At 35.9% G+C, this 23,796-nt stretch overlaps 1 protein-coding gene across 1 annotated transcript; it reads right to left on the bottom strand.

Annotated features, from left to right (window-relative positions):
* Positions 1–17,757: 17,757 nt before the first annotated feature.
* LOC118204822 (uncharacterized) lies at positions 17,758–22,928 on the bottom strand. Its single transcript, XM_035377113.2, has 2 exons — positions 22,520–22,928; positions 17,758–18,498 (listed from the first exon to the last, which is right to left on the bottom strand). Exons 1-2 carry the CDS (start codon positions 22,868–22,870, stop codon positions 18,301–18,303), a joined length of 549 nt encoding a protein of 182 aa, XP_035233004.1. The 5' UTR covers positions 22,871–22,928; the 3' UTR covers positions 17,758–18,300.
* Positions 22,929–23,796: the final 868 nt, after the last annotated feature.

The raw sequence follows: 23,796 nt of genomic DNA, 5'->3' as shown, positions 1-23,796 counted from the left end.
AAAAAAAAAGGGGGGGGCCCACCACAGACGCACCGAGAAGATATAAAGCAAATTGGACAAAAATTGATATGCATACAGGTTTCGACGGAAAATGCAAAATTTTACATTTTGGCTATCAATGGATGAAAGGTTGTCGCTACAGCGCATCTGATCTGCGCAAATGGCAGGATATTTAAAAGTAGAAATTACGATTCCAGGTCATAAATTCTTCACGAATTTCATTCCGTGTACTCTGGTGGACAGTAACTATGCCTCGCATACAGGTGCCCGAACGATATGCCCAGATGTCAGAATTTGAGAGAGGTCATTTAGTTGGGATCAAAGAAGCCAGTTGATCTTATCGGCGAATAGCTCGACATTTGAGCAGGAGCGATGCCACTATTAGAGGATGTTGTCAGGAATGGGTGAAACATGGCCGCACACAGCGTCAAGAAGGAAGCGGTAGGTCTAGAGAAACGACCGAACGTGAAGATCGAGCAATCCTCAGAGCGGCACTCACACCCCAGATGCATCATTATCATCAATCGTACGTGCAACTAGTGCTTCAGTGACCGCAAGGACCATTCATAGACGGCTCACAGAAAGGGGGCTGAGGTCACGGAGCCGCTTGCGCCGACTACCATTGATCTATTTACAACGTCAAGTCCGTTTGCAATGGTGTCGGGCTCATTCGCACTGGAATGTCACTGACTGAAGCAGAATAGTCTTCAGTGATGAATCCCGCTTTGAACTGAGCCCCGATGACCAGCGCAAGCGAGTCTGGAGACGCCCCGGACAGCGGTGTGACAACAACCTGACTGTTTTCCGGCAGACAGGCCGACAACCAGGACTGATGGTCTGGGCTGCCTTCTCAATTCATAATAGGACCCTTTTGGTTGTCATCCGTCGCAACCTTACAGCACAGCGGTACGTCGACGAAGTTCTAAGGCCCGTTGTGTTGCTCTTCATGTCACGCCACCCTGGGCTTACATTTCAGCAAAATAATGCTCGCCCCCCACACTGCACATGTTTGTACTGCTTGCCGAACATTACCTTGGCCAACAAGGCCGCCGGATCTCTCTCCTATTGAGCACGTTTGGAGCATTATGGGCAGGGCCCTCCAACCAACTCGGATGTTGACGATCTAACGCGCCAGTTGGACAGAATTTGGTACAATATCCCTCAGGAGGACATCCGCAACCTCTATCAATCGATGCCAAGCCGAATAACTGCTTGCATAAGGGCTAGAGGTGGACAAACGCGTTACTGACTTTTTCACTTTGTGAAGCTCTATCCCTTCAATAAATCATCCAATTTTTCTCAAACAGTAAACATTTGTTTTTTTATACATGTACATAACTTCTACCGATTTCCGTCCGACTCGGATAACTCCTTCTTGGTGCGTCGTTTTTTTGTCTAAGAGTGTATTTGGATACCATTTCAATTAATAGTAAAATGTTTGAACAATCGCTATAAGACTATTGGAATTGTAGCATAGTTATTTGGTTATTAAATACGGAAAGACATCAAAATAGTAACTTTTATTTAACGTAACGTAACTTTTATTTTTATATCTTACGTTTATCAAAAGTTTTTTTTTTTTTTTTTTTTTTTTTTTTTTTTTTGACCAAAGGGGCTTTGTCCCTCAAGGACTATTGTTTTCGTTTTGAGATTTTGCGTAGGTTCACTGTAAATGTCCGTTTCACTTTTCAAACTGTTGCCAACAAATGTTAGAGTCCTGCATTATATTTGAAAAAAATTAAATAATGAAAAATCTGCATAAATGTGTGTATATTTCTCGCATTGTGATAAAACAACGAATTTTGAATGAGCCATCGAATTTTGAATGACGTAATCCTCCTGCGAATATGGGCATGTGGAAAGCCAAATTTGAAATTTGGAATTTTGTATTATTATCGATTTCATATTTTGTAAAACCTGAACGAATTTTCGATTAACAAATTCAGGGATTTCAAAGCGAGCAATGGCAACGTTGTACAGAAAAAACATTTTTATCTCCAACGCGCGAGACTCTGTATCGGAAATTCGAAAGATATGCTTAGTTTAAAACTAGTTTGCGATATTTCTCTTGAACTGAATTTTATAGTTTAAGTGCGAAGAACGGGATATTTAATAAATAAAAGTAACGGACAAAATGTTAAAAAAAACGCCGCTTCGGACATTAATTTAAAAGATAAAACCTTTCAGTTTTTTTTTTTTTTTTTAGCCTAAAGGGGCGGTGGCCCCGAAGGTTTATTTGTCTCAAAATGGCATTTTGTGGTATTTCACTACAAAAGGTGAATCACTTTTTAAATTGTTGCCAGAAAATATTATCTCCCTGTATCATATTTAAAGAAATTAAATAATAAAGAATATATGTGTTTTTCTCGCATTGTGAAAAATCAACGGTACCTAGAGCCATAAAACTTTAAATAACGTATGTCTTACCCGAATATGAGCATCTGGAAACCAAAATTTGGAATATGGCATTTGTTTTGTTATTTATTTCATATTTTGTAAAGCATTTATGAGTTTTTGATTAACAAACTCAACAATTTCAAAGCGATCAATGGCAACACTATACGGTAAAAAACATTTTAACACGAATAACAATAAATTAGCACGAAATATTTTCTCAAAGTCAATGTAATGGAAAATTGTCATAATTAATACAAAAAAATCAAAAGTTCACATGAAATGCATTATAATTTTGCTACCCATTTACGAATTCATAAAAATCGGCTAAAAATATTATCACGTTCGCTTGCTTACACTATATATTTCGTTGTCGTTCTCTAAGCTTTTTGCTTTTAATATTCCTAAAGTTGTAATATTTCTGACTCTGAATCTGCAGAAAACAGAATCACTCCGACTTATCCGTCTGTGCCTAAATGCAAATCACAGATGTCGAAAACGGCAGATTTTTAGTATAAATAAATGTGCTACAGATAAAAATAAGATTAAGAATGCTGCATTATTTTTCGTGCACAATGCATGAAACTGGTTAAGTTTCTTATCCCTGACCTATCTCATTCAGAATATAAGCAGAAAAAAAAATTCGGTTCTTGTTCATGTTTTGCATGCTCAGATGCTTAGATTTTTTTGAAAAGACTGACATTTTCTTGTTCCATTTTATATTTCGCTTTTGTTGCTTAGCTTGGGAAGAGTTTTTTCCGAGCTTTTCATGCTTTTCCTTAATTACTTCTTGGTTATTGAATTTCTATGTTTTCTCAAATTTGTGAAGCATTCTTCTTTGTATATTTGCATTTGAATTTCTTTAGCTAATTTTAAATCACACGTGCGTATTGATCAACGTGTGAAAATGAAAAACATGTGCACCAAGAAGGGGTTCCAAATAGTCATTTTTGCTTATTTTCTTCAGCCATTTCTTTTAAAAAGAATTTAGCCAGTTAAAGGAGAAAAGTGTGATTCATATCAGAGGCAGTCAAAGTAAAACGATATTAATATATAACCAGCATGACGCCGAATTTGGTAACACAGGTAGTTTGTGTATAGAAGCGCATTCTATTGGGAATCAGGAAGGAATACCATGAATGCTCACCACTGTGTCATTTGACTGTCAGACGGGACCGAAATGAGGTCCGCCATTTTTATGTGCGTCATTATGGAGGCCAGGAAAGAGGAACAGCTTGTTGTAGTGTGTTTGTTGATTGAGGAAGGAGTTTTAGGAAATGAAATTCATGCCCAAAATTTCTGCTGTGTATGGCGAAAATAGCATGTCACGTATGCATATTTTTAAATGGAATAAATGATAACGAGAAGGTCGGGTGTCACTGAAAGACATCAGTCTGCAGTCTGCCAAGACAGGTTCATTTTGTCGTTACCCCCTTCTGAAATTGCTGCGTTTGATGCTGCCTTCAGGGAAGACCAACGGCAGACGGTGGAAGACATTTGGCTCATGTTGGGCATTAGCCACGATACCACCCATGCCATCTTGACACAGCATCTGAACACATAACACAATGTCGAGATACTGTTGCACCTGAAACGGTATCATGATAAAGAATATAGTTTCCTGTCCCATACGGTTGCGAATAAAACATGAAATGGCGATTCTGTTGATTAAACTTCGTGTCATCATTTTAAATCAGAGAGCGAACATCAGAGGAAAGCACACGGGTTTACCTTCAACAAAAGACCCAAAGTTGTGCACGCCAGCTCTGGGAAAGTCATGTTGACCTTTTCCTTTGGCTGCAAATGCACGCTGCTCATTGATTTTCTGGAACACGGCACCACAACGCATAGCGGTATATGAAACCTTTGCAAAAATTGAAGCATGCCGTCAAATCCACACGTCCAAGAATGTTGACGGATCAATAATGGCATAATTTTCTTGCAAAATAATGCCCGCCATCATGTTGTCACGGTTGTTAAAACTCTGCTGCATAAGATTTTCTGGAAAGCACTTACACATCCTTCATACAGTGCATAACTCTCCCCTTGCAATTTCCATATTTTTGAGCTCCGGAAGAAAGGCATTAGTGGCGGTAGATTTGCTTCGGATAAAGAGGTGCATGCCTGTTCATGAAGAGGTTCCGTGGGCAACCGAAAACACTTTTCCATGAAGATATTGACCATCTTGTCTCACAGTGAGATACATGTATTAGCGGGTATGGCGATTACGTTTGAAATAATAAACAGCTTAGTTACTTTTCCCCCATCTATCTCGTTTTCCTTTGACTAACCCTTATACTTTGTAAAATGTATTTATTTTATTTATTTTGTATGATAGTCATAAATTAAATGGTATCTATGTTCGAAGAATTGTCTCGCTCCAGTGTTTAATTCAAATAATACTTCTTTGAAAATATTTTTTTTAATGTTTTTAGATTAAGTCATACTATAAATACACTCATGTTCATAAATTAAGGATTCGGAGTCACACGGAGATCGAACTTTAAAATAAATATATCACCTGCAAAATCACTACACACATCTTCAAGAATCATATGCAAATTTCAGGAAGTAACCAGATGACACCGATGGTACGTCACAATGACGAGAGTGTAAGAGAGTGATATATAAGGAATACAGGCAAAGAAGTAAAATTGTTCGCAGGCGCTTTATAAGCATTTCAGTGCAATAACCGAATAGTTATGACAAAAATGACGCATTTTGGATGATTTTTTACTTGGTAGAATTATCGGCCGTCTGGAATGTGGGCGTATCCAACTGGAAGTATCAGACGAACTTGGAATTGCCCAGAGTGTCATCTCCAGGCTTTGGCAACGATTCCAAGATGATGGTAATGTGAGTAGACGTTACAGCACAGGTCGCCCCAGAGTTACAACGCCGAATGAGGACCGGTATTTGGCAGTTACTGTCAAAAGAAACAGGCGGAACACAGCCTCAGACCTGTCTCGTCAGCTCTCTTCAGCCACTGGTACGACAATTTCAAGGCAGACCATGTACAGATGCTTATGGCAGATTGGTCTATATGCTCGTAGACCTGTCAGATGCGTTCCACTTACTGTCACTGCAACTCACTGTCGCCTGCGGTTAGCCTGAAGTAGAGAGCATGCATTGTGGACATCGCAACAGTGGGCTCGTGTGATGTTTTCCGACGAGTCCAGGTTTAGCTTGCAGTCTGATTCTCGCCGGACTTTCATATGGAGAGCTCCAGGTACCCGTTACCTCTAAGAAAACATCATTGAACGACACCGTTACGGTGGTGCAGGAGTGCTCGTTTGGGGTGGAATTATTCTGGGTTCCAGAACTGACCTTCATGTTCAAATTGGAACCATGACAAGCCAAATCTATCGGGACTTCATTCTGGAACAACATGTACGTTTGTTTCGGTGCACCATGGGCGCACAATTTGTGTTTATGGATGACAACGCACGTTCTCACCGTGCAAACATCGTAAGCGAATGCCTTCAATCCGCGGATATCACCCGTATGGACTGGCCAGCATTCTCACCGGACTTGAATCCAGTAGAGCATGTGTTGGACATGCTTGGCCGACGAGTTGCAGCACGTCAATCTCCTCCTACATGTATGCCAGAACTTCGTAGAGCATTGCTTTTTGAGTGGTGTAATATCCCCCAAGATCAGATCGATAATTTGATACTCAGCATGCCTAGGCGTTATACGGACTATATTGCATCGTCTGGGAGACATACAATGCATTAACAATCATACCAACCATGTAATATTGGTGTTTTGTAAATAGTGTTTTTTTTTTTTTTTTTTTTGTAATTTGCTCCAGGAAAAAAAAACGCTAATGTCTTAAATAATATCAAACAGATAGCATCTTTTTTTGCTCTTTACCTGTTGTTTAATAAATAAACTTTACAAATAAGTCAAATTTGTTTTGCTTCTAACTCTTCCTTTGCCTGATTTTGCATTATCCTTAATTTATGGTCTGAGTGTAGTATCTGAAAATGTTTACAAGTTGCAAACCATGTTGAATCATTATATGGAGGGAGTATCAATATTATCTGCTATCTATGATGCTTACGCATGATTTTGTTTGCTGTATATGATTAATTAAATGTCAATTGTTCTCAAAGAGCTGTCAAAGTTCAATGTTAAATAAAGTAACGTTAACTGAAATGCTTGTTTCAAGTCGGATTGAATGTGCTGAAACTTTTAAATCAACTACTATGTTGGATCGTTATTTTGAATTCATATTAATATTTCCTGTTATGTATAGCACTCATGCATAATTTATTTGCTAAGTATGATAGATTAAATGTCAAATATTCTCAAAACGCTTTAAGGGTTCAGCGTTAAATAAAATAACGTCAATTTGAAATGCGTGTAGCTGGTTAAAATGGATATGTTAAAAAACTTGGAGACTCATAAAAATAATCAAGGTACTACTTAAAAAATATTCCGAGATGGGAGAAAGGGGTGAAGCTTTCGATTCCTGCCTGAATTTTGATTTCATGTCTTACTTCTTTCTTGAGGTCTTCCTCACAAATCTGGCTATGATTCGCTTTTAAAATAATAAGTTACAATGTTGATATTGTTCTGTAGTTAAAAGTAATTCAGTCTTCTGTGCCCTGTTAGGAAAATCAAGCCTGTGATAAGTTCGAGTATAGTAGTTGTTACAGGCTCCGGGGTAAATGGTGGCATCATGTTAAGAATTATATAATTATCTGTAGCATAAAATGATAAGAAATGAAATGGTTTTTGTATGTATTTCAGCTACTCTGGGGCAGGAATACTCATGTATTGGTTGGAATGCTCATGTATTACTATATTTTATTCTATGAAATTTTATTGTACCTTAATTATAAGATCTGACTCAAAGTCAGATCTACTATAAAAATTTTTTGTAAATCTGTAATTTACCTCTGGAAATGGAATTAGAAATGGAGAATGAATATTTTTTAAAAACAGGATAAAAGTTAAATATAAGGGAAAATGTGTAAATAGAAAGTAGAATGTGTAAAATTTATATTTGCATAAACATAGTTTGGTGAATCCTTTTAATGAAAGTAATAAGTGTAAAACAGAATACGTGTTGTTTTACATAGTATTAAAAAAATTAGTACATTCATTTGTAGTTAATACAATATAATAGAAGAGAAAGCCCTGAGGATCTCCGATTTAGTTATAGTAGTAGCATAAAGAAATGTAGTATTACAGCCATATTAAACCAAAAAGTAAAAAGGAAAATTACTTTTGTAAAATAAAAATGTTAAGTAAAAAAGTGAAGAAAAAAATAAAAACTTGAAGAAATTTTACTTCACTTTCGTGAAAATCGAAGATGGCAGAGTCATATCCGGTTGTCACATAATCCCAAGATGGCCACTGCAGCACATCAAAGGGCGAAACCATTGTTCTCTTCTTGCGTCATCTATTGTTTTGTTACATAATGACTTCTGGGTAAGCAATGACAGTACTTGCAGATGTGCCTTCGACAACGAAAAGCAAGATAGAATTATTAACGAAGTTTAAATTAGCTGATAAGTACGTTTTACATCTGGACTATTCGCCTCGTTGGCAGACAAAATAAAGGAATTTTGTATCTTGAGATTGTGTCTTTGCCCTGTGTCTTGAGACTGCTGTCGCCTAAGATTTATCCTCTCCCCAATTTCAAATGAAATGGGTCCCTACTTCCGAAATCCCTTAGTACCGCGAGAATGACTCCCTTCTTGGTTGCTTGTTAATTCTCGCATTTTAAATTTTTATCAGTATTTCATGCAGTGGATGACACTAATGGAATACATATATAGTTCATATATACTGAATTAAAATTTAATCAGTATCTCATGAGATTTTAAATCAGAATCCAACATCTCCAAGTCATCCAAGCAGCTGCTTGGACTGTCAAATATTTAGGATGTTCAGCTCGTTCTGTTGTATTGTGTCGCTCGAAAACTTACAGATACCTTAGGAGTTGACCATGAACTTTTATTTCGGTCAGAATTTAAATTTGACCAATCCTACACTTATGCACTATCAGTATCGATAATTGACTTTTGTTTAAGCAAACTTCAAGTCCTTGGACAAATGAGCGGGTTTAGAAGTAAAGAACTGAGTCACCCGTTCATTCAGTTTGGTTTCATTAAAAGCTTAAGCTTAAATTCATTATACCTCAAGACCACCTGTCAAGTACCAAGATCTAGGCTAAAAAGCAAGTCACTGTTATGAGGAGACATTGCTTAAGCCTCGCTTTTAACACCTAATGGCATCTACAGAAGTTAATCTAAGTCCTGAAGAAGCCATTACTTCAATATTAATAGCAAAGCGCAACTCAAATCTAAGAACTTAAAAAACAAATCGCCACTCGGGGTGAGTTGCTTCACGTTCATGTACAGGATAATCTTTCATTTCGAATAATAAATCCTCAAATTCGATTCAGGCGTCCATGCAAACCAAGATATGATTCCAGCTCAGAACCAACAGTCTTTTCATCGGTAAAAAGATCATCCAATTGTTGAAGCTACTACCCAGCCGAATGCGACTTGTAGGACCCCCATAATCTACCTCTTGGGATATTATAGCTGTGCTATTTACCTTCAAGTTGCTGCTGATTCATATCCAGTCATAAGCCGATAACACATCATCTTCCATGAGATTGATCTTCATGGTCGAAGTCGCATGGATTAAATAAAATGGCAATAAAATAAAAACGGGTCTTCTCATGTAGACATACCATAATAGGCTGCTTACCTTTATCCTAAAATTACGCTTTAATTACAACAGTGTCCAAAAATGAAATCTACCACTTGGATATCTAGCTTTCTTGGACAATTTGACAAGCACCGCCAAACCAAGTTTTTGCACAATTACTGGACTTGAGTCAAAGAGAAAAGGCGGTAGAATCACTATGCAAACGTTACTAAGCTCATAGTTACAAATTATCCTCCTATTTTTAAACTACGTCGTTTACCATTCAGTTTGAGGGAATTTCTCGTCTTAAGGAGCATAATGAATAACCAAGGAAAATAGCTTAAAAATTAACTGTTAATTAAACTTAAAGCATAATTAAAAAAACTAAACTTTTAAGTTCTTCTCAACTTAATTACGGGATCATGATCCACTTTTGGTCCTACAAGATTTGGGTAAACCGCTTCTCAAGCATGTAAGTTTATGAGTGATATGCTGTAGTTGTTTTTACTACAGTTTTGTGGTGAAGTTGATGTCTGGAATGAGGAGTTCTTAATCCACATTAATGCCATTAAACATAAAATATTTCAATACGAAATAGGTCCTTTTTTCAGTTGAAAGCAGTTTCATCTTCTGTTTTATCTAAGTTTTGGCTTCATGTTGAAGGAGGAAGCACTGTTTCATTCCCTATGATGACAGATTCGACCAAAACTTCCGCGCAACCAGCCGTAAGATAATACAGAACCAACAGCATCGGCATATCTACGTCGGTGAGCAGATCATCCCATCGTTAAAGTTAATTACTTAATTGCCAATTTAATTAGTAAATTGAAGACTGCGACTTACAAGACCCCATAAATCCACTTCTCTGGAAGCAAATGGGATATCACTTTGATGTTGTTTGGCTTTAAGTTTGCTGCAAGCTTATATCCAGTTAAAAGTAGATCCATAACCTAAAATAATCTTGAATGGGATTGATCATCAAGGTCAAAGTCGCATTAGTTAATAATAATAATAACGAGAGAATAAAGCAATCGCTTGTACAGTATTCTTTCTCAGTAAACTTATAGAATAAGATACGTGAGGGAAGAACGACGTGATACGTAAGTAATATAACTACTCGAATCACCAGTAGCAATCTTGGATTTCAAATTATACACAGAGAGGCCAAAAAAAAAAAAAGGCTTTCAAATATATGGGGCAGTCTAATCCAGGGTCAGAGTAATTAAGTTGTCTCATGCCTTTCTTTTATACAATGTTTGACTGAAAAGTAATGCCTCCATGGCAATAACTTTTTCTTATTTTTTACCCGATTTTTAAAAGTCGTGTACTTGAAAACTACACGTATCCTCTATATAATTCACTAATTTCCTTTGATTGTAGATGGTACTGGATTGCTAAGAATTGAAGAAGATGCCAACCCGCATGGAGATGAAATTGATCCCACACTGAGCTGAGCGCTGAAGCCCTACCCAGATTCATCACCGAATGACAGCCGTTTACGGTGTCGCTATCTTTGACGTCATTACGGCTTCAGCTAGAAATGGGCGGAACACCAGAAGTTAACCATTAGTATTATAGTTCCGCCTTCGTATAGCATAAATGCACAGTTCAGTGACTCATTAGGCCGGGGAGTTGAGAGAAACAAATCAGCAACCTGCAGTGTACTTGATCAACTTCGTAATGGACGACCTCGCACCGCATCAGAAGATGAACATCGAAATTGTGCTAATAAAATTATTCAAGGTAATCGTCGGATCAAAAATTCGCTGATCAACACTAAATTGAATATTTCCTAAGAAAGGGGGTATCCTATCATAACTGAGGTGCTGGGGTATCACAAGGTGTGTGGACGTTGGATACCCTGGTTGCTGATGAAAGAGCACAAAATATAGAGGATGCAAATTTACCAAGATCTGTTGACCCAGTGCGAGAGCGAGAGTGATGCTTTTCTTCAGCGCATTCTCACGGGAAATGAATCATGCGTGCAACTTTTTCACCCCAAGAACCTCCGACAATTGTTAAAATATCGCTATGTCACATTGCAAAGTCCAAATTCAATGCAACCACATTTGCACAGAAGCTCATGGTGACCATTTTTTGGGGGATTTCCAAGATGTCGTGCTTATTTACTTCTTGGAACAGGAATCTGAGATCGGAGATCATCATTCGTTAAGTGGTGTTCGACCCGAAGGCCTTTACTACTACATGTTTATAAATCCCCTAAAGACCCGTAAAATTTCGTAAAATTCAATAAAAATGGAAAAGTCCTGTGCACTTGTAATAAAGGTGCAAAGTCTTCAGTAGTGAAGACGTTGATCAGGGGTGACGCCATATATCGGCCACAAATGAAGTCTTATGTATAAGCAATAATAGGAACTAATAATTTGGGCATATCTTTTCTCAATGGCGTATCTCTTACACATTATCGTATATTTGACACAGTATCGTACAGTGGTGGCCAAAATTGTGAACACTTTTGGAAATTTTTATGTTTTTGAAATTTGTATGCTTATAGAAAATATTACGTTTCGCAAAATGCAAACCTGTATATATCATTTTAAAGATAATTTATTACTGAATTCAATACAAAACACAAAATTCAATTATTTGCAATACAAAAAAAAACTTATATGTACTTTAATATAAATAAAAAACACAGTTATGAAGTGGTTTGTAATGTCTAGCTTTCCTGGCCAATCTCTGTTCTTGTTCTGAGAACCAATCAAATGTTAGTAACTGCCAGTAGAAGCTGATATCATGTTTACACTTGAAACAATTCATTATTTTGCTTTGTTCTGTAGAAGGAGGACCTGTTTCTTATACACTGCAATTACAAGTAGGAATTTTTGTAAAATTTTTAATATTTAGTCCAGAAGCAATGACATCAAATAAAAGAGTAGCTTGGACACCTAGAAAGAGATGTAATATTATTGTGTTACGAGAAAGTGGTCTTTCCTATGCTGAAATTGTAAGACAGGTGGGTGGTTCAGTGACTACATCTTGAGTCCGAAAGTTTTATTTACGATATCAGGAGAAAAATTCAATAAAAAACGAAGAAGGAAAAGGCCGAAAAAGGTGCACCATATCTATTGATGACAGAAGAATAAAAAGACTATGTCTCCAAGATAGAAAAATGTCATCAGCGGCCATCACAAGTGATCTCAATGATGCTGGTGTTTCTGTCAGTTCAAGAACAATCAGGAGAAGATTAACAGATGTTGGACTGAGAGGTAGAATTTCACGAAAAAAGTCTTATCTTAATTTTCAGCAACGAAAAAAAAAAAAAAAAAAAAAAAAAAAAATAGACTACAGTGGGCAAAGGAACACATTAATTGGACAGATGATCAGTGGTCACAAGTTGTATGGAGTGATGAAACTAAGATATCGTTATCGTAGTGATGGGCGAAAATATGTAAGACGTAAAATAGGAGAAGAGCTACATCCTGACTGCATTCAAGCAACTGTGAAGAACCCAGTTAATGTTATGATTTGGTCATGCATGTCAGCAGATGGTATTGGTCGCTTTCATGTCATCGATGGGACATTGAATGCCAGAAAATACATTGACACTATTCTAGAACCAAAAATTCTACCTTCCATCAAAGATCTCTTTCCCAACGATGCTTCGTTTATTTTTCAGCAGGATTCTGCTCCTTGCCACACGGCCAAAATATCGAAAGAGTGGTTTCGTACAAAGAGCATTAAATTGCTGTCATGGCCAGGAAACAGTCCTGACCTCAATCCTATCGAAAATTTGTGGCACCGTTTGAAACATCTTGTCCGAATAAGGCACCCATCAAATAAAAGGGAACTAATTGAGGCTATAATTGTTTCCTGGCATCATGTAATAACGAAAGAAGAGCTTAAAACTCTTGTCATCTCAATGAAACTTCGATGTGAAGCTGTAATCAAAAATAAAGGGTACCCTACTAAGTACTGATAACTCACTGCAATCATCACTATCTAATGTATATCGATAACTCTTATCGTTTAACTTTTCTTGTATTGCAAATAATTGAATTTTGTGTTTTGTATTGAATTCAGTAATAAATTCTCTTTAAAATGATATATACAAGTTTGCATTTTGTGAAACGTAACGTTTTCTATATGCATACAAATTTCAAAAACATAAAAATTTCCAAAAGTGTTCACAATTTTGTCCACCACTGTACAGTAAAAATGGAAAATAATATATACAAGTCCCAGAAATTTTTCTGCTTTCGTCTGAGTCGAAAGTACCTATATCTTAATACTCATAGGGAAGTAGACTGTCACGCGATAGACGAATTTAATGATGATAAAGTCAGCAGTCTTGGTACCGGGCAAAGTCCATAGTAAGATGAAAATGATGATAAAGATGAAACAAAATCTAGATTAAATAGTTGAAAATAATCAAATATATACAAGAACTACAATCTAACATTATGATGTATAGTTCTGGGCCGTTTATGTGGCTGTTCGTTTAGATAGTCGTACTCCCCTATGTTTTTAATAACTTCATGACTGGAGGAATCACATTTTTCGTAGAATTTGAATATAATCTTTAGTAATTCGGCATATAATGGTAAAATATTTAGAGAATTATTGATGACAGTGTTCTTAAAGAACCACGGAGAGTTAGACAGGAATCTGAGAGTTTTACTCTGAAAACTTTGAAGCCTTTCTCTGTTTGAAAGTGCAGTAGCAGTAGCTTAAATTGCTGTCATGGCCAGGAAACAGTCCTGACCTCAATCCTATCGAAAATTTGTGGCACCGTTTGAAACATCTTGTCCGAATAAGGCAATAGGCAATATGTCCATGCCGAAGTGGCATATAGAATTATGGGTCGGATTGCTTGTAGATAGAGTGTTCTTTTAGCGTTTATATTTTACTTCGAATATTTGCACATCAAATTATATATGCTCATTAAGGCACGTTGTGCTTTGTCTCTGATATAATTAACATGAAATTTGAAATTTAACTTCTGGTCGAAATAAACACCTAGATATTTTACTTTGTGGTCACATGACACGGTTTGTACGTCCATCGTAATTTTTTCTAAGTCTTAAGAGATATTTCCTTTTTTTAAGTAAATCACTTTTGATTTTTCGGGTTAATTTTAATTTTCCATCCTTTAAGCCAGGGTGAAAGGTAATTAATGGCATTCTGTAATTTCTTGCATAATATGGATTAAGTGAGTGACATAAAAGTGCCATGTCATCGGCATAGCATGCAGTGAGAATATTTTCAATATTAGGAAGATCATTAATATATAAATTATAGAGAAGCGGGGAAATTACCGACCCCTGCGGTGAACCCGCGTGAGTTTTTCTTGTGGTGGAATAGTTATCTTGAATCTTAACTTGAAAAGTTCTGTTCTTTAAAAAAATCAGCAATTAGATGGATGATGGCAGGTGGGAAATGATAGTTCATCAGCTTGATGATAAGACCGTGATGCCAAACTTTATCCAAGGCTTTCTCTACGTCCATAAAAATAGCAGCAACTACTTCCTTTTTATTAAAATTTTCACCTATGAATTCCACGATTCGGGCGATCTGCTGAGTCGTTGAGAATCCCTGGCGAAATCCGAATTGATGGTCTTTGATGATGTTATTTTCATTAATAAATGTGGTGAGTCGAGATTCGATAAGTCTTTCGAAAAGTTTGGCAATCGCAGGCAGAAGACTGATCGGTCTAAAGTTACTTGTGAGATTTTCAGCTTTGCCAGCCTTTTTAATGACAGCATGTTTCCAATTTTTTTGGGAATGTATTAAGTCTTAAAAATGCGTTAAAAATATTTCTAATAAGGACGATGCCTTTCCTTGGGAGGTATTAAAGGGCCTTATTAGTGATATTGTCATATCCAGATGCTTTCTTTGGATTAAGTTTCTTTATAATTTTCTGTATTTCTTTGGGAGAAGTCGGGTTGTTTTGATTTTCAGGATCTTTACAGAGGAAATCGGCCACGTGATTGATAATACTGATATCATTCGATTGTGGGAAATTATTTAAACTGTTGTTCATAGTTGGCAGAGAAGAGGTTGACAATTTTCTTATGATCGTAAATTTTGGTATTATTATCATCTAGAATGGGTCCAATATTCGAGGGTGTGCTTCAGAGAGCTTTAGTAACTTTCCACACAGAGTGATCGGTGTGCGAAAGACTTTCAATGAAGTTTTCCCTGCAATTGTTTATGGATAAGTTTTCTGAGGTTTCGATTGGCAGCATTAAATCTTCTTTTGTCTTGGATGGAGTGGGAACGTTGATCAATTTTTCTTAGTCTATTTTTCTCTGTAATTTTCTGTCTAATATTGTGTGGCGTATAATTAGTCTGTTTTGGAATAAATTTGGTGTGGTTGATAGCTTCGTTGATTTTACTGCTAAGATAGACTGTGGCATCAGGAATTTCGCTGTTATTAGTCATTTTAGTGGTAGCAGATATGTTTTCTTTAAGGTGATAAGCATAGTTTTCCGAATTAATGCGACACTTTACAGGCGGAAAACCATGCTTTAAGCCATATAAAGTGAAGCGTACTGGTAGGTTATCTGAAGAAAGTTCATTATCCACTTGGAGAAAAGGTATTTGAGGAACATCGAAGGTGATTAAGATGTCTAATACATCCGAAGCGTTTGAGATTTGATGAAGATGCGTTGGTTCATCTGGACCATAAATGTTGATATCAGGGTTGTTTCTAATGTAATTATTAAGAATAATTCCGTCTAGATTATTTCGCCTGGATTTACAGTTAGCGTGCTTGCAATTTAGGTCCAAAGCAATAATAGTTGGATAACCTAAGTTGAGAATATAGTCAAGATCTTGAGTGTTGAGGCTATTGTTGGGTGGCTTATAAACAGCAATGATGAGATATTCTTTATTATCACTGTTAAAAATACATGCTCTTGCTTCAAAGCTCATAAGGGGAAGAGGAAAGATGGTACTGTTAAGGTATTTTTTCATGAGAATAGCTGTACCGCCACCACGGTTATGAAGACGGTCAGATCTATAGATGTTGTAGTTCGGAATTTTAAATTTGTCATTCTGTTTGAGGTGGGTTTCATTTAACAGGAACAAAGGTGAACTCGCAACGCCATGTGGCAATGTCGGAGAAGCACCGACCCTCTTTTGTTTCGCGACTCGTGTGCGGGCGAACATAGTTGTGTTGCAGAATAGAGTTCAAATCCTTTTCGAATCTGCCGTACAGCTTCGATCTTCCCTCTTCTGACTTTCATCGCTTTCTAAAGATGAAAGACCACCTTAAGAAATATTATTTTTGTTCTAATGACGAACACGAAACAACCATTCAAGCCTGGGGTCGATATTAACCACTGAAATTCTTTTCCGATGGGTTTGCCCGACTAGTCACGTGTTGAAGCAAATCAAGGGAAAGATATAGAGACTATGTCAAAAGGCGCAGAGGGCACATACAACTTTTAGGTACAACAAGAATTGTGAAAAATCAGATAATAAAATTAAAAAAAAAGAAAAATCTGAGAGGTTTCAGGTTTTAAATTACGTCCAAAGGGGCGTTTTTTTTTAAATGTTTTTTGTGTTACCTTTATTTATTAAATATCATGTTCTTCGCCCTTAAACCATAAATTTCAATTCAATAGCAATGTCGCAAAATAATTTTAAAATGAGCCTCTCTTTAGAATTTGCGATACACAGTTCCGCTCGCTAGAGATAAAAAGGTTTTTTCCCCCTTCTGTAGATTGTTGCCATGGCTCGCTCTGAAATCGTTGAGTTTGTTAATCAAAAATTTGTTAAAGTTTTACAAAATATGAAATCGATAATAAAATAAATTACGAATTTCAAATTTAGGCTTCCAAATGCCCATATTCGCAGTAGGACTACGTCCTTCAAAATTCGACGGCTCTATGTACCGTTGTTTTATCACAATGCGAGAAATATACATACATTTATGCAGATTTTTCATTAGTTAATTTCTTCAAGTATAATGCAGGACTATAACATTTGGTGGCAACAGTTTGAAGAGTGAAACGGGCATTTATAGTGATTCAACGCAAAATCGCGAAACGAAAACAATAATCCTTCAGGAACAAAGCCCCTTTGGACTAAAAATTATGGCCCTGAAGGTATTGCTTCTAAGTCAAGCTTTTTATATTTTAACAACATAAATTTAGAAACTCTTTGGGTGAAATAAGTTTTCTTTAGTTCTAGGTAAAATATATTTTGCCAGTTTTTTCCCCTCCCCCGATAAAAGATTCATATAAAATATTTTATTGGATGACATAAATTACGCCCACATTAATCAGTAGTTTTATTTATTTTAAAGATTTGCTTTATTGACTGGCATTAATTATGTCCAGATTAATCAGTATCTGCTTGTAAGGGAAATAACAACATCTAAGAAACATTTGATTTCATTTATTTTTTATTTCAAAGGCATATTTGGAAATTATTAGAATACATTTGAAAGTTACTTAATAATTTATTAGTTTATAATAACTTTCAATTAGAAACAAAACAGAATTTAAATATTCGAAATATAAATAAAAAGTAATTTCAGAACGATGGCTGAATATTTATTATTCAATATGTTAAAAAATAATCTTTTTTTTTTTTTTTTTTTTTTTTTTTTTTACATTAATTCTTATTCAGATTCAAAACACATTGGGATATACTTGAAAATATTTATAAATCAAATTGCTCATTGAAACTTTTTGAATATAAAGGATATACAAAGTTAAATTTAACTGAGTTATTCTAAATACTAGTGTAAAACTAATTTCAAATGTTGGTTAAATATTTGCAAGTGCATATGTTTCAAGATAATCTTACAGAATTTTTACATAAATTACAATTTAGATTTGAAACATATCAATATACATCTGAAAATTATTTCTTAATCAAACTGTTAGTAATAACTTTCCACTGAAAACAGAAATGAGATAAAATTAAAATCAACTTAAATCATCGAAACACAAATCAAAGCAAATTTCCGATTGGTACTTTAGTATTTACAAATGAATGACCATAAATAATCTTATGAGTTTGTTTTTTCAGTTGCTTACTTATCTCTATAAAACATTTATTTCCATTTAATTTCTTATTGATACTTCCCAGATACATATAAATGCTTGAAATGCTGTGTGATTTGAAAATTATGCGTATTACTTATTCTTTATTGAAATTATTATTTATATAAAGGTAAAATTATAACATAATCACATAAATTGCTCCTACATAAGAATTTGAGTCGTTATAACTCATTCATAAATCAACATTCGTACGTCAGTCAGAATTATTAATAGTGTGAAGCTTTATGTTTTTGACTACCTCGATTAGATTATCAGCTTGAAAGTTGAGTTCTTCTAGCAGACGATCTTGAGTCCTTAAGTGTTCTTCGAGCGATCTGATATCATCTGTGCTCAGCTTACCAGGCGCAGTATGTGGGCGTAAAACATCTATTACCCATCTATTGGTCATATGCTGCAAAAGAATAAACTTTTAATAAACTACAAAATCAGTAAAAATAGCTGTCGATACTGAAAGTGGTCTGCTGAAGAGGATCTTTAAAAAAAGACATATGTTCAAATAATTACCATAGTGTTGCTCATATTATATGATATATGCACTGGTAAAATATTAACTTGATTAAACTTAGATGTTATCAATACCAACTTAGTAGAAGACGAAAATTTTCACAGTGGCCTAAGCTTTGACAACCATTCTTACGTCAACCATGTATATAACAGTCCTTCAGTCAAGCAACGCCACCATTTTATATGCGTTACGTATTCTTTTATACTATGCGTTGTATTCTAACTATTTTTATAAATAAACTGCGATATTCTTTACGTTAGACTTAAATTATGCGCTTGCGCAATTTGCTAGTGATTGAAGAAAAGACGGTATTGAAGAGATTGTGCAATTCAATAAGTGGAATGAAAATGGAAATTTATTTCAGGTTATTGCTTCTATTGAATTAAAAGTGCTGTATATTAGGTCCTGTACACGATATACTATAAGGAGCGGTGTATGGAAGGAAAACGGGAGTAAACAATGTTAAATTCGATTAAGTAAAATTTAAAAACATTTAGCAACCGTCATCTTCCAACAAGATTTTTGGAAAGCATGCCTCATATGAAAAAGGCTGTCATTCTGTAAAACTGCAGGTTACGTTGAATGTACCCTACGGATGTGAATTCAATGCGATAATTTAGTGTCAAGTATTCGTCATTACTTTCTTTAATTACACACAATTTGGATGCATCTTTTCTTTCAAGACTGGAAAACTTTTTATTTTGATGTAAACTCAGAAGCTGCCGTGGTTCATCAATCAATAATCCCAGTTTTAGCAAGAGAAAGAAATAATAAAAAGAAATAAAAAACAGTATGCGATAATCAACGATCTTATAGAAAGGCTTATCGAGACCATTTAATTTTTGCGGACAATACAGATTGTTATGTTAAACGAGTATATTAAATTTGCTAGTAATTCGAAAAGAAAATAAAGATCAAATATAATAATTAGTTAGGGTGTAGAGACATTAGGTTATTTGGAAGCATGAAAGATGCAAAATGAGCAACACCTTCGCGGAGAATCATCGTCCACTACCCTTTTAATTCGGGCGCCACTGTAGGGATATCATGTTTTTTTTTTTTTTTTTTTTTTTTTTTTTTTTTAAGAAGGAATAGATGAAAAATGCTTTCACCGGGAATCGAACCGCGGACCTCTGGAATACGCCCCCAGCGTGCAGACTACCACACCACGAAGGCACGCTAAGAAGGCGTGAAAAAAGCCTTATAAGGTCATCAGCTATAACAGCTGCTTTTCGAAGGTACATCCAGATTAAAAAACTTTAACCGTATGTAAATATTTTTCATGTAGAATTCAATTTCCATTCAATTTTAGATGTATAAATACACAATTTTCAATTGATTAAACAAATTAATTTTAATTTTTGACATCAAAAGTTCCGATATCAAAACCAGTACCTTCTAGAATTTGTTAACCGCTACTATAAATAACGAATGCGCGCCACTTTGCGTCAGAAGCTTTCCTCCCCGTCTGTGCCTTTAGGGTCTATGCTACTGCGCTTGCTCTCTTTGTTAGAATAAGTTATGATGCATTAACGTTTAAATACTCTTATTTAGTAACGAATAAATGATCTACAGTGATAATTGAATAAAAGCTATGGAATAAAGATGTACCATTAAAAACTAAATCAACTTGCCTCTTCATTTGGATTAGCCTTACCATTCTGTAAAAACCCTGCCTGAACTTTGATGCCGAAATATTATACTTTTTATTAATAGCGGGCCCTCAGCCGACTTCGGCTTGGCCGCTAAGGCCAGAAGTGGTGGTCACTTTATTCTGGAGGCACCTAATATGTGGGCCACTTTTGCCTCCTACGAAGGGACGGACAGTTACAACCAGACCTTCTCCGGGATTCAAACCCGGGCCCTTTGGTCTCGCAGCCGGCTTCCCTAACCACTATAGTGTCTGGGTGGCTGGAGTTTTCAACAGTTAATTTACAAATTTTAGTTTCTAATCTGATTTAATTTGAAATTTCATTATGAGTGGGATATATATTTTGAGGTTTCCCTCGGATTATCGCCAAGATGCTGTGTTATTTCATTTATGGCAACATTTATGTTATTTTTAAATGGTTCATTTATGGTATTTTTATGGAGGGGTTTATTTATGGTATGGGTTACTTTTATGGTTCATTTATGGAATTCTTTTAGTATTCGCCAAGGGGTACCTTGTAACATACGAGTATTTTTCCCCAGTATAACAATACCTAAACCTTTAAAAATGGAGATAAATAGCTAGTTTGTTAGCTTGCTTCCGTACTCATCGGTAACTAAATTCGGTACTTATCTGCTATGTACAGGGGTTGGACAAAAATATGGAAACACCTTTAAAAAAACATGTTTCTTTGCTTAATATGGTGTAGGAAACCCGTTGGCATCCAAACCAGCTTGCAGTCTTCTCGGAATGGATAAATACAGTTCCTGTATGTTTGCCAAGGGAATATTTTACCATTCTTCCTGCAAAACGGTGGCAAGTTCAGATAACGATGTTAGCGGTGGATAACGAGAACGCACTTTCTGTTCCAATGTAGACCACAAAGGTTCGATAATATTCAGGTCTGGTGACTGTGGTGGCCAGGGGAGATGGGACAACTCATCCTCGTGCTCAGAAAACCAGTCCTGGACAATGTGAGCTGTGTGAACAGGGGCTTTGTCGTCTTGGAAGACACCATCACCATCGCGGAACATAGTTTGTACCATGGGATGAACTTGATCGGCCAAAATGTTCACATACGTCTTGGCAGTCATGTGCCCTGACACAGTTATCATGGGGCTAGCAGAGAACCACCTGATAGATGGTAAAATATTCCCTTGGCAAACATACAGGAACTGTATTTATCCATTCCGAAAAGACTGCAAGCTGGTTTGCCTGCCCAAACCATAACAGAACCCCCGCCATGTTTCACTCTTGGCAACAAGCAGTCTGTATTATAGGCTTGAGATGGCGTTCTCCAGACGTAAACTCGGCCAGAAGTGGGAAACAATGTGAAAGAAGACTCGTCAGACCATATTACTCGCTTCCACTGCTCTATAGTCCAGGCTTTATGACTTAAACACCACCTTTTCCTGTTACGGGCATTAGCATCACTGATGAGTGGCTTCTCAATTGCAGCACGGCCAGCAATTCCCTGTTTATGAAGCTCCCTTCTAATTGTTTTAGTACTCACAGGGTTCGGTAACACAACATTCATTTCAGCAGTAACTTTTGCAGCTGTGGTCTTCTTATTTTTCGTCACAATTGCCCTTAATGATCGTCTGTCACGATCACTCAGGACACACTTTCGTCCGCGCTGTGATTTAGCAGATGATGTTTTTCCGCTTTTCAAATATGCGGAATAAATCTTCGATACAGTACCTCTTGAAACACTAAACACCTCGGCTACCTTGCTTACGGAAGCACCTACCATACGTGCTCCAACAATTTGCCCACGTTCGAAGTCTGTTAACTCTGACATAATGCAATGACAACCTCACATAATAGTACTCCGACAACAACTGAACTGTTTAGCACATTTACGAAGTTGTATAGGTGGCGTCAGTAGTCAAAAACCCCAGCGCCACCTACATATTTCATTAAAATCAATCTTTCTTTTCAAACATGCATTTCACAAGGTGTTTCCATATTTTTGTCCATCCACTGTATGTATACATGCATATATGGATTATGTGCACATATATGCATGTACATATTAAACTGATATAATTAACGTTCCCGTTTTTTAATATTTGGTTAATCACTTTAAATCGACATCTCCCCTTCCAAATATAATCATTCAAATATTAATGCAATAGCACTGCAGTTTAATATGAGACTCCCTACCAAGTAAGAAGCAAAAATTAAGCTATGCTTATATGGGGAAATATTTATCGTTTAATGATAAAAGAGGAATTAAAAAATTATTTGCTTTACCTGTGAAGACTTTTGAGAATGTTCATTGCTTTTTAATGCATTTTTTATCTTATCATCGCACCTTTGCACACATTTTAATAACTCCTTTACATTATTTTTTCTACTGCCTCTTACCGAAGCGATGCGATTCAAGTGTTCAGCTGGAATACGAGTTCTCGTCAGACACTGCCTTCTTTTTTCAGCCTTCTCCTGCTTATCCTGAAGCTCCATTAGAGACTGTCTGAAGGGAGAATGTGTAAAGATTTTTCTTTTGAATGGCTTTGGCGGATCCGTAGATAAAAACACTTCGTATCTCAATCCACCATTAGTTCTGTGAAAATATCTTACGTCTAATATTGAATCGTCATCCATTTCTTTTTGTTGCTTTCATATATTTAAAATGGCGAATGCCATGATATATTATGCTAAGTTTTATAGAGCCAACGAAACTGGTTTTTAAATTAAACTTTTCGCGTTAACTTTTTGTAGTAAGTTACAGCATGCTCGAACGTGATATGATATATTTAGTGAACATTAGTGATAAACAATTATGCGGTGTAAAGTATTTCCTATGCAGTGTGGCAACAGTTAGTAACGTGATGCCCGATGCATAAAGATATGAGTATGCTAAAAATTAATTTTCCATTCCGAAACAGAGATGAGCTTATAACTATTATTGTTGGAAAAGCTTTGATTGGAAGCATTCCTGGTATTGCCAACTTTGGTATGCTAGTTCAGTTAAAAATAAGTAAATCGAAAGTTTTTAAGTAAAATTTATAAATGAAAGCAGAATTCCATGAAACTTCTTTTTTTTTTTTAGTTTGTATTTTTTCTTTCTTAACAAAAATAAAAAGAGTTCATGGTTAATCTGAGCCTGGAATGAAAGCTTTTACCTCTAAAATGAGTAAAACGTTTGATGATTTTGAACATTGTTAATTAATGGCATAAAATATGTATGCGAGCATAAGAAAATTAATGAATTATAAGAAGTTTTATTTAATATAAATACGGCTTACTTCTATGGCATTATGGAATAAAAAATTTAAAAAATTTTAAAAATTAAACTGAAAACTTTGTAGGGGTTTATATTTATTTTAACTAACATTTATTTTAAGTTTAAGCTATCTTTCCTATCAAGCCTTTACTTTGCCCTAAAATTGCCAATGCCAGAGTATGTAAATTGTAGTAGAGTGCGCAGTATATTCAAATTTTAGCAGAAGTAAGTGAATTTAAATAGAAGGGAAACGAGTTTGTAAGTGTGCTTTTTGAATCGCGAACGTGAAGGTTGCTAGGTAGAA

The sequence above is a fragment of the Stegodyphus dumicola genome, chromosome 3 (assembly GCF_044657685.1).
Source record: "Stegodyphus dumicola isolate Sdum_Otavi_A_Nest chromosome 3, ASM4465768v1".
NCBI classification, from domain to species: Eukaryota; Metazoa; Arthropoda; class Arachnida; order Araneae; family Eresidae; genus Stegodyphus; species Stegodyphus dumicola.
This window is presented reverse-complemented; position numbering and strand designations above follow the sequence as displayed.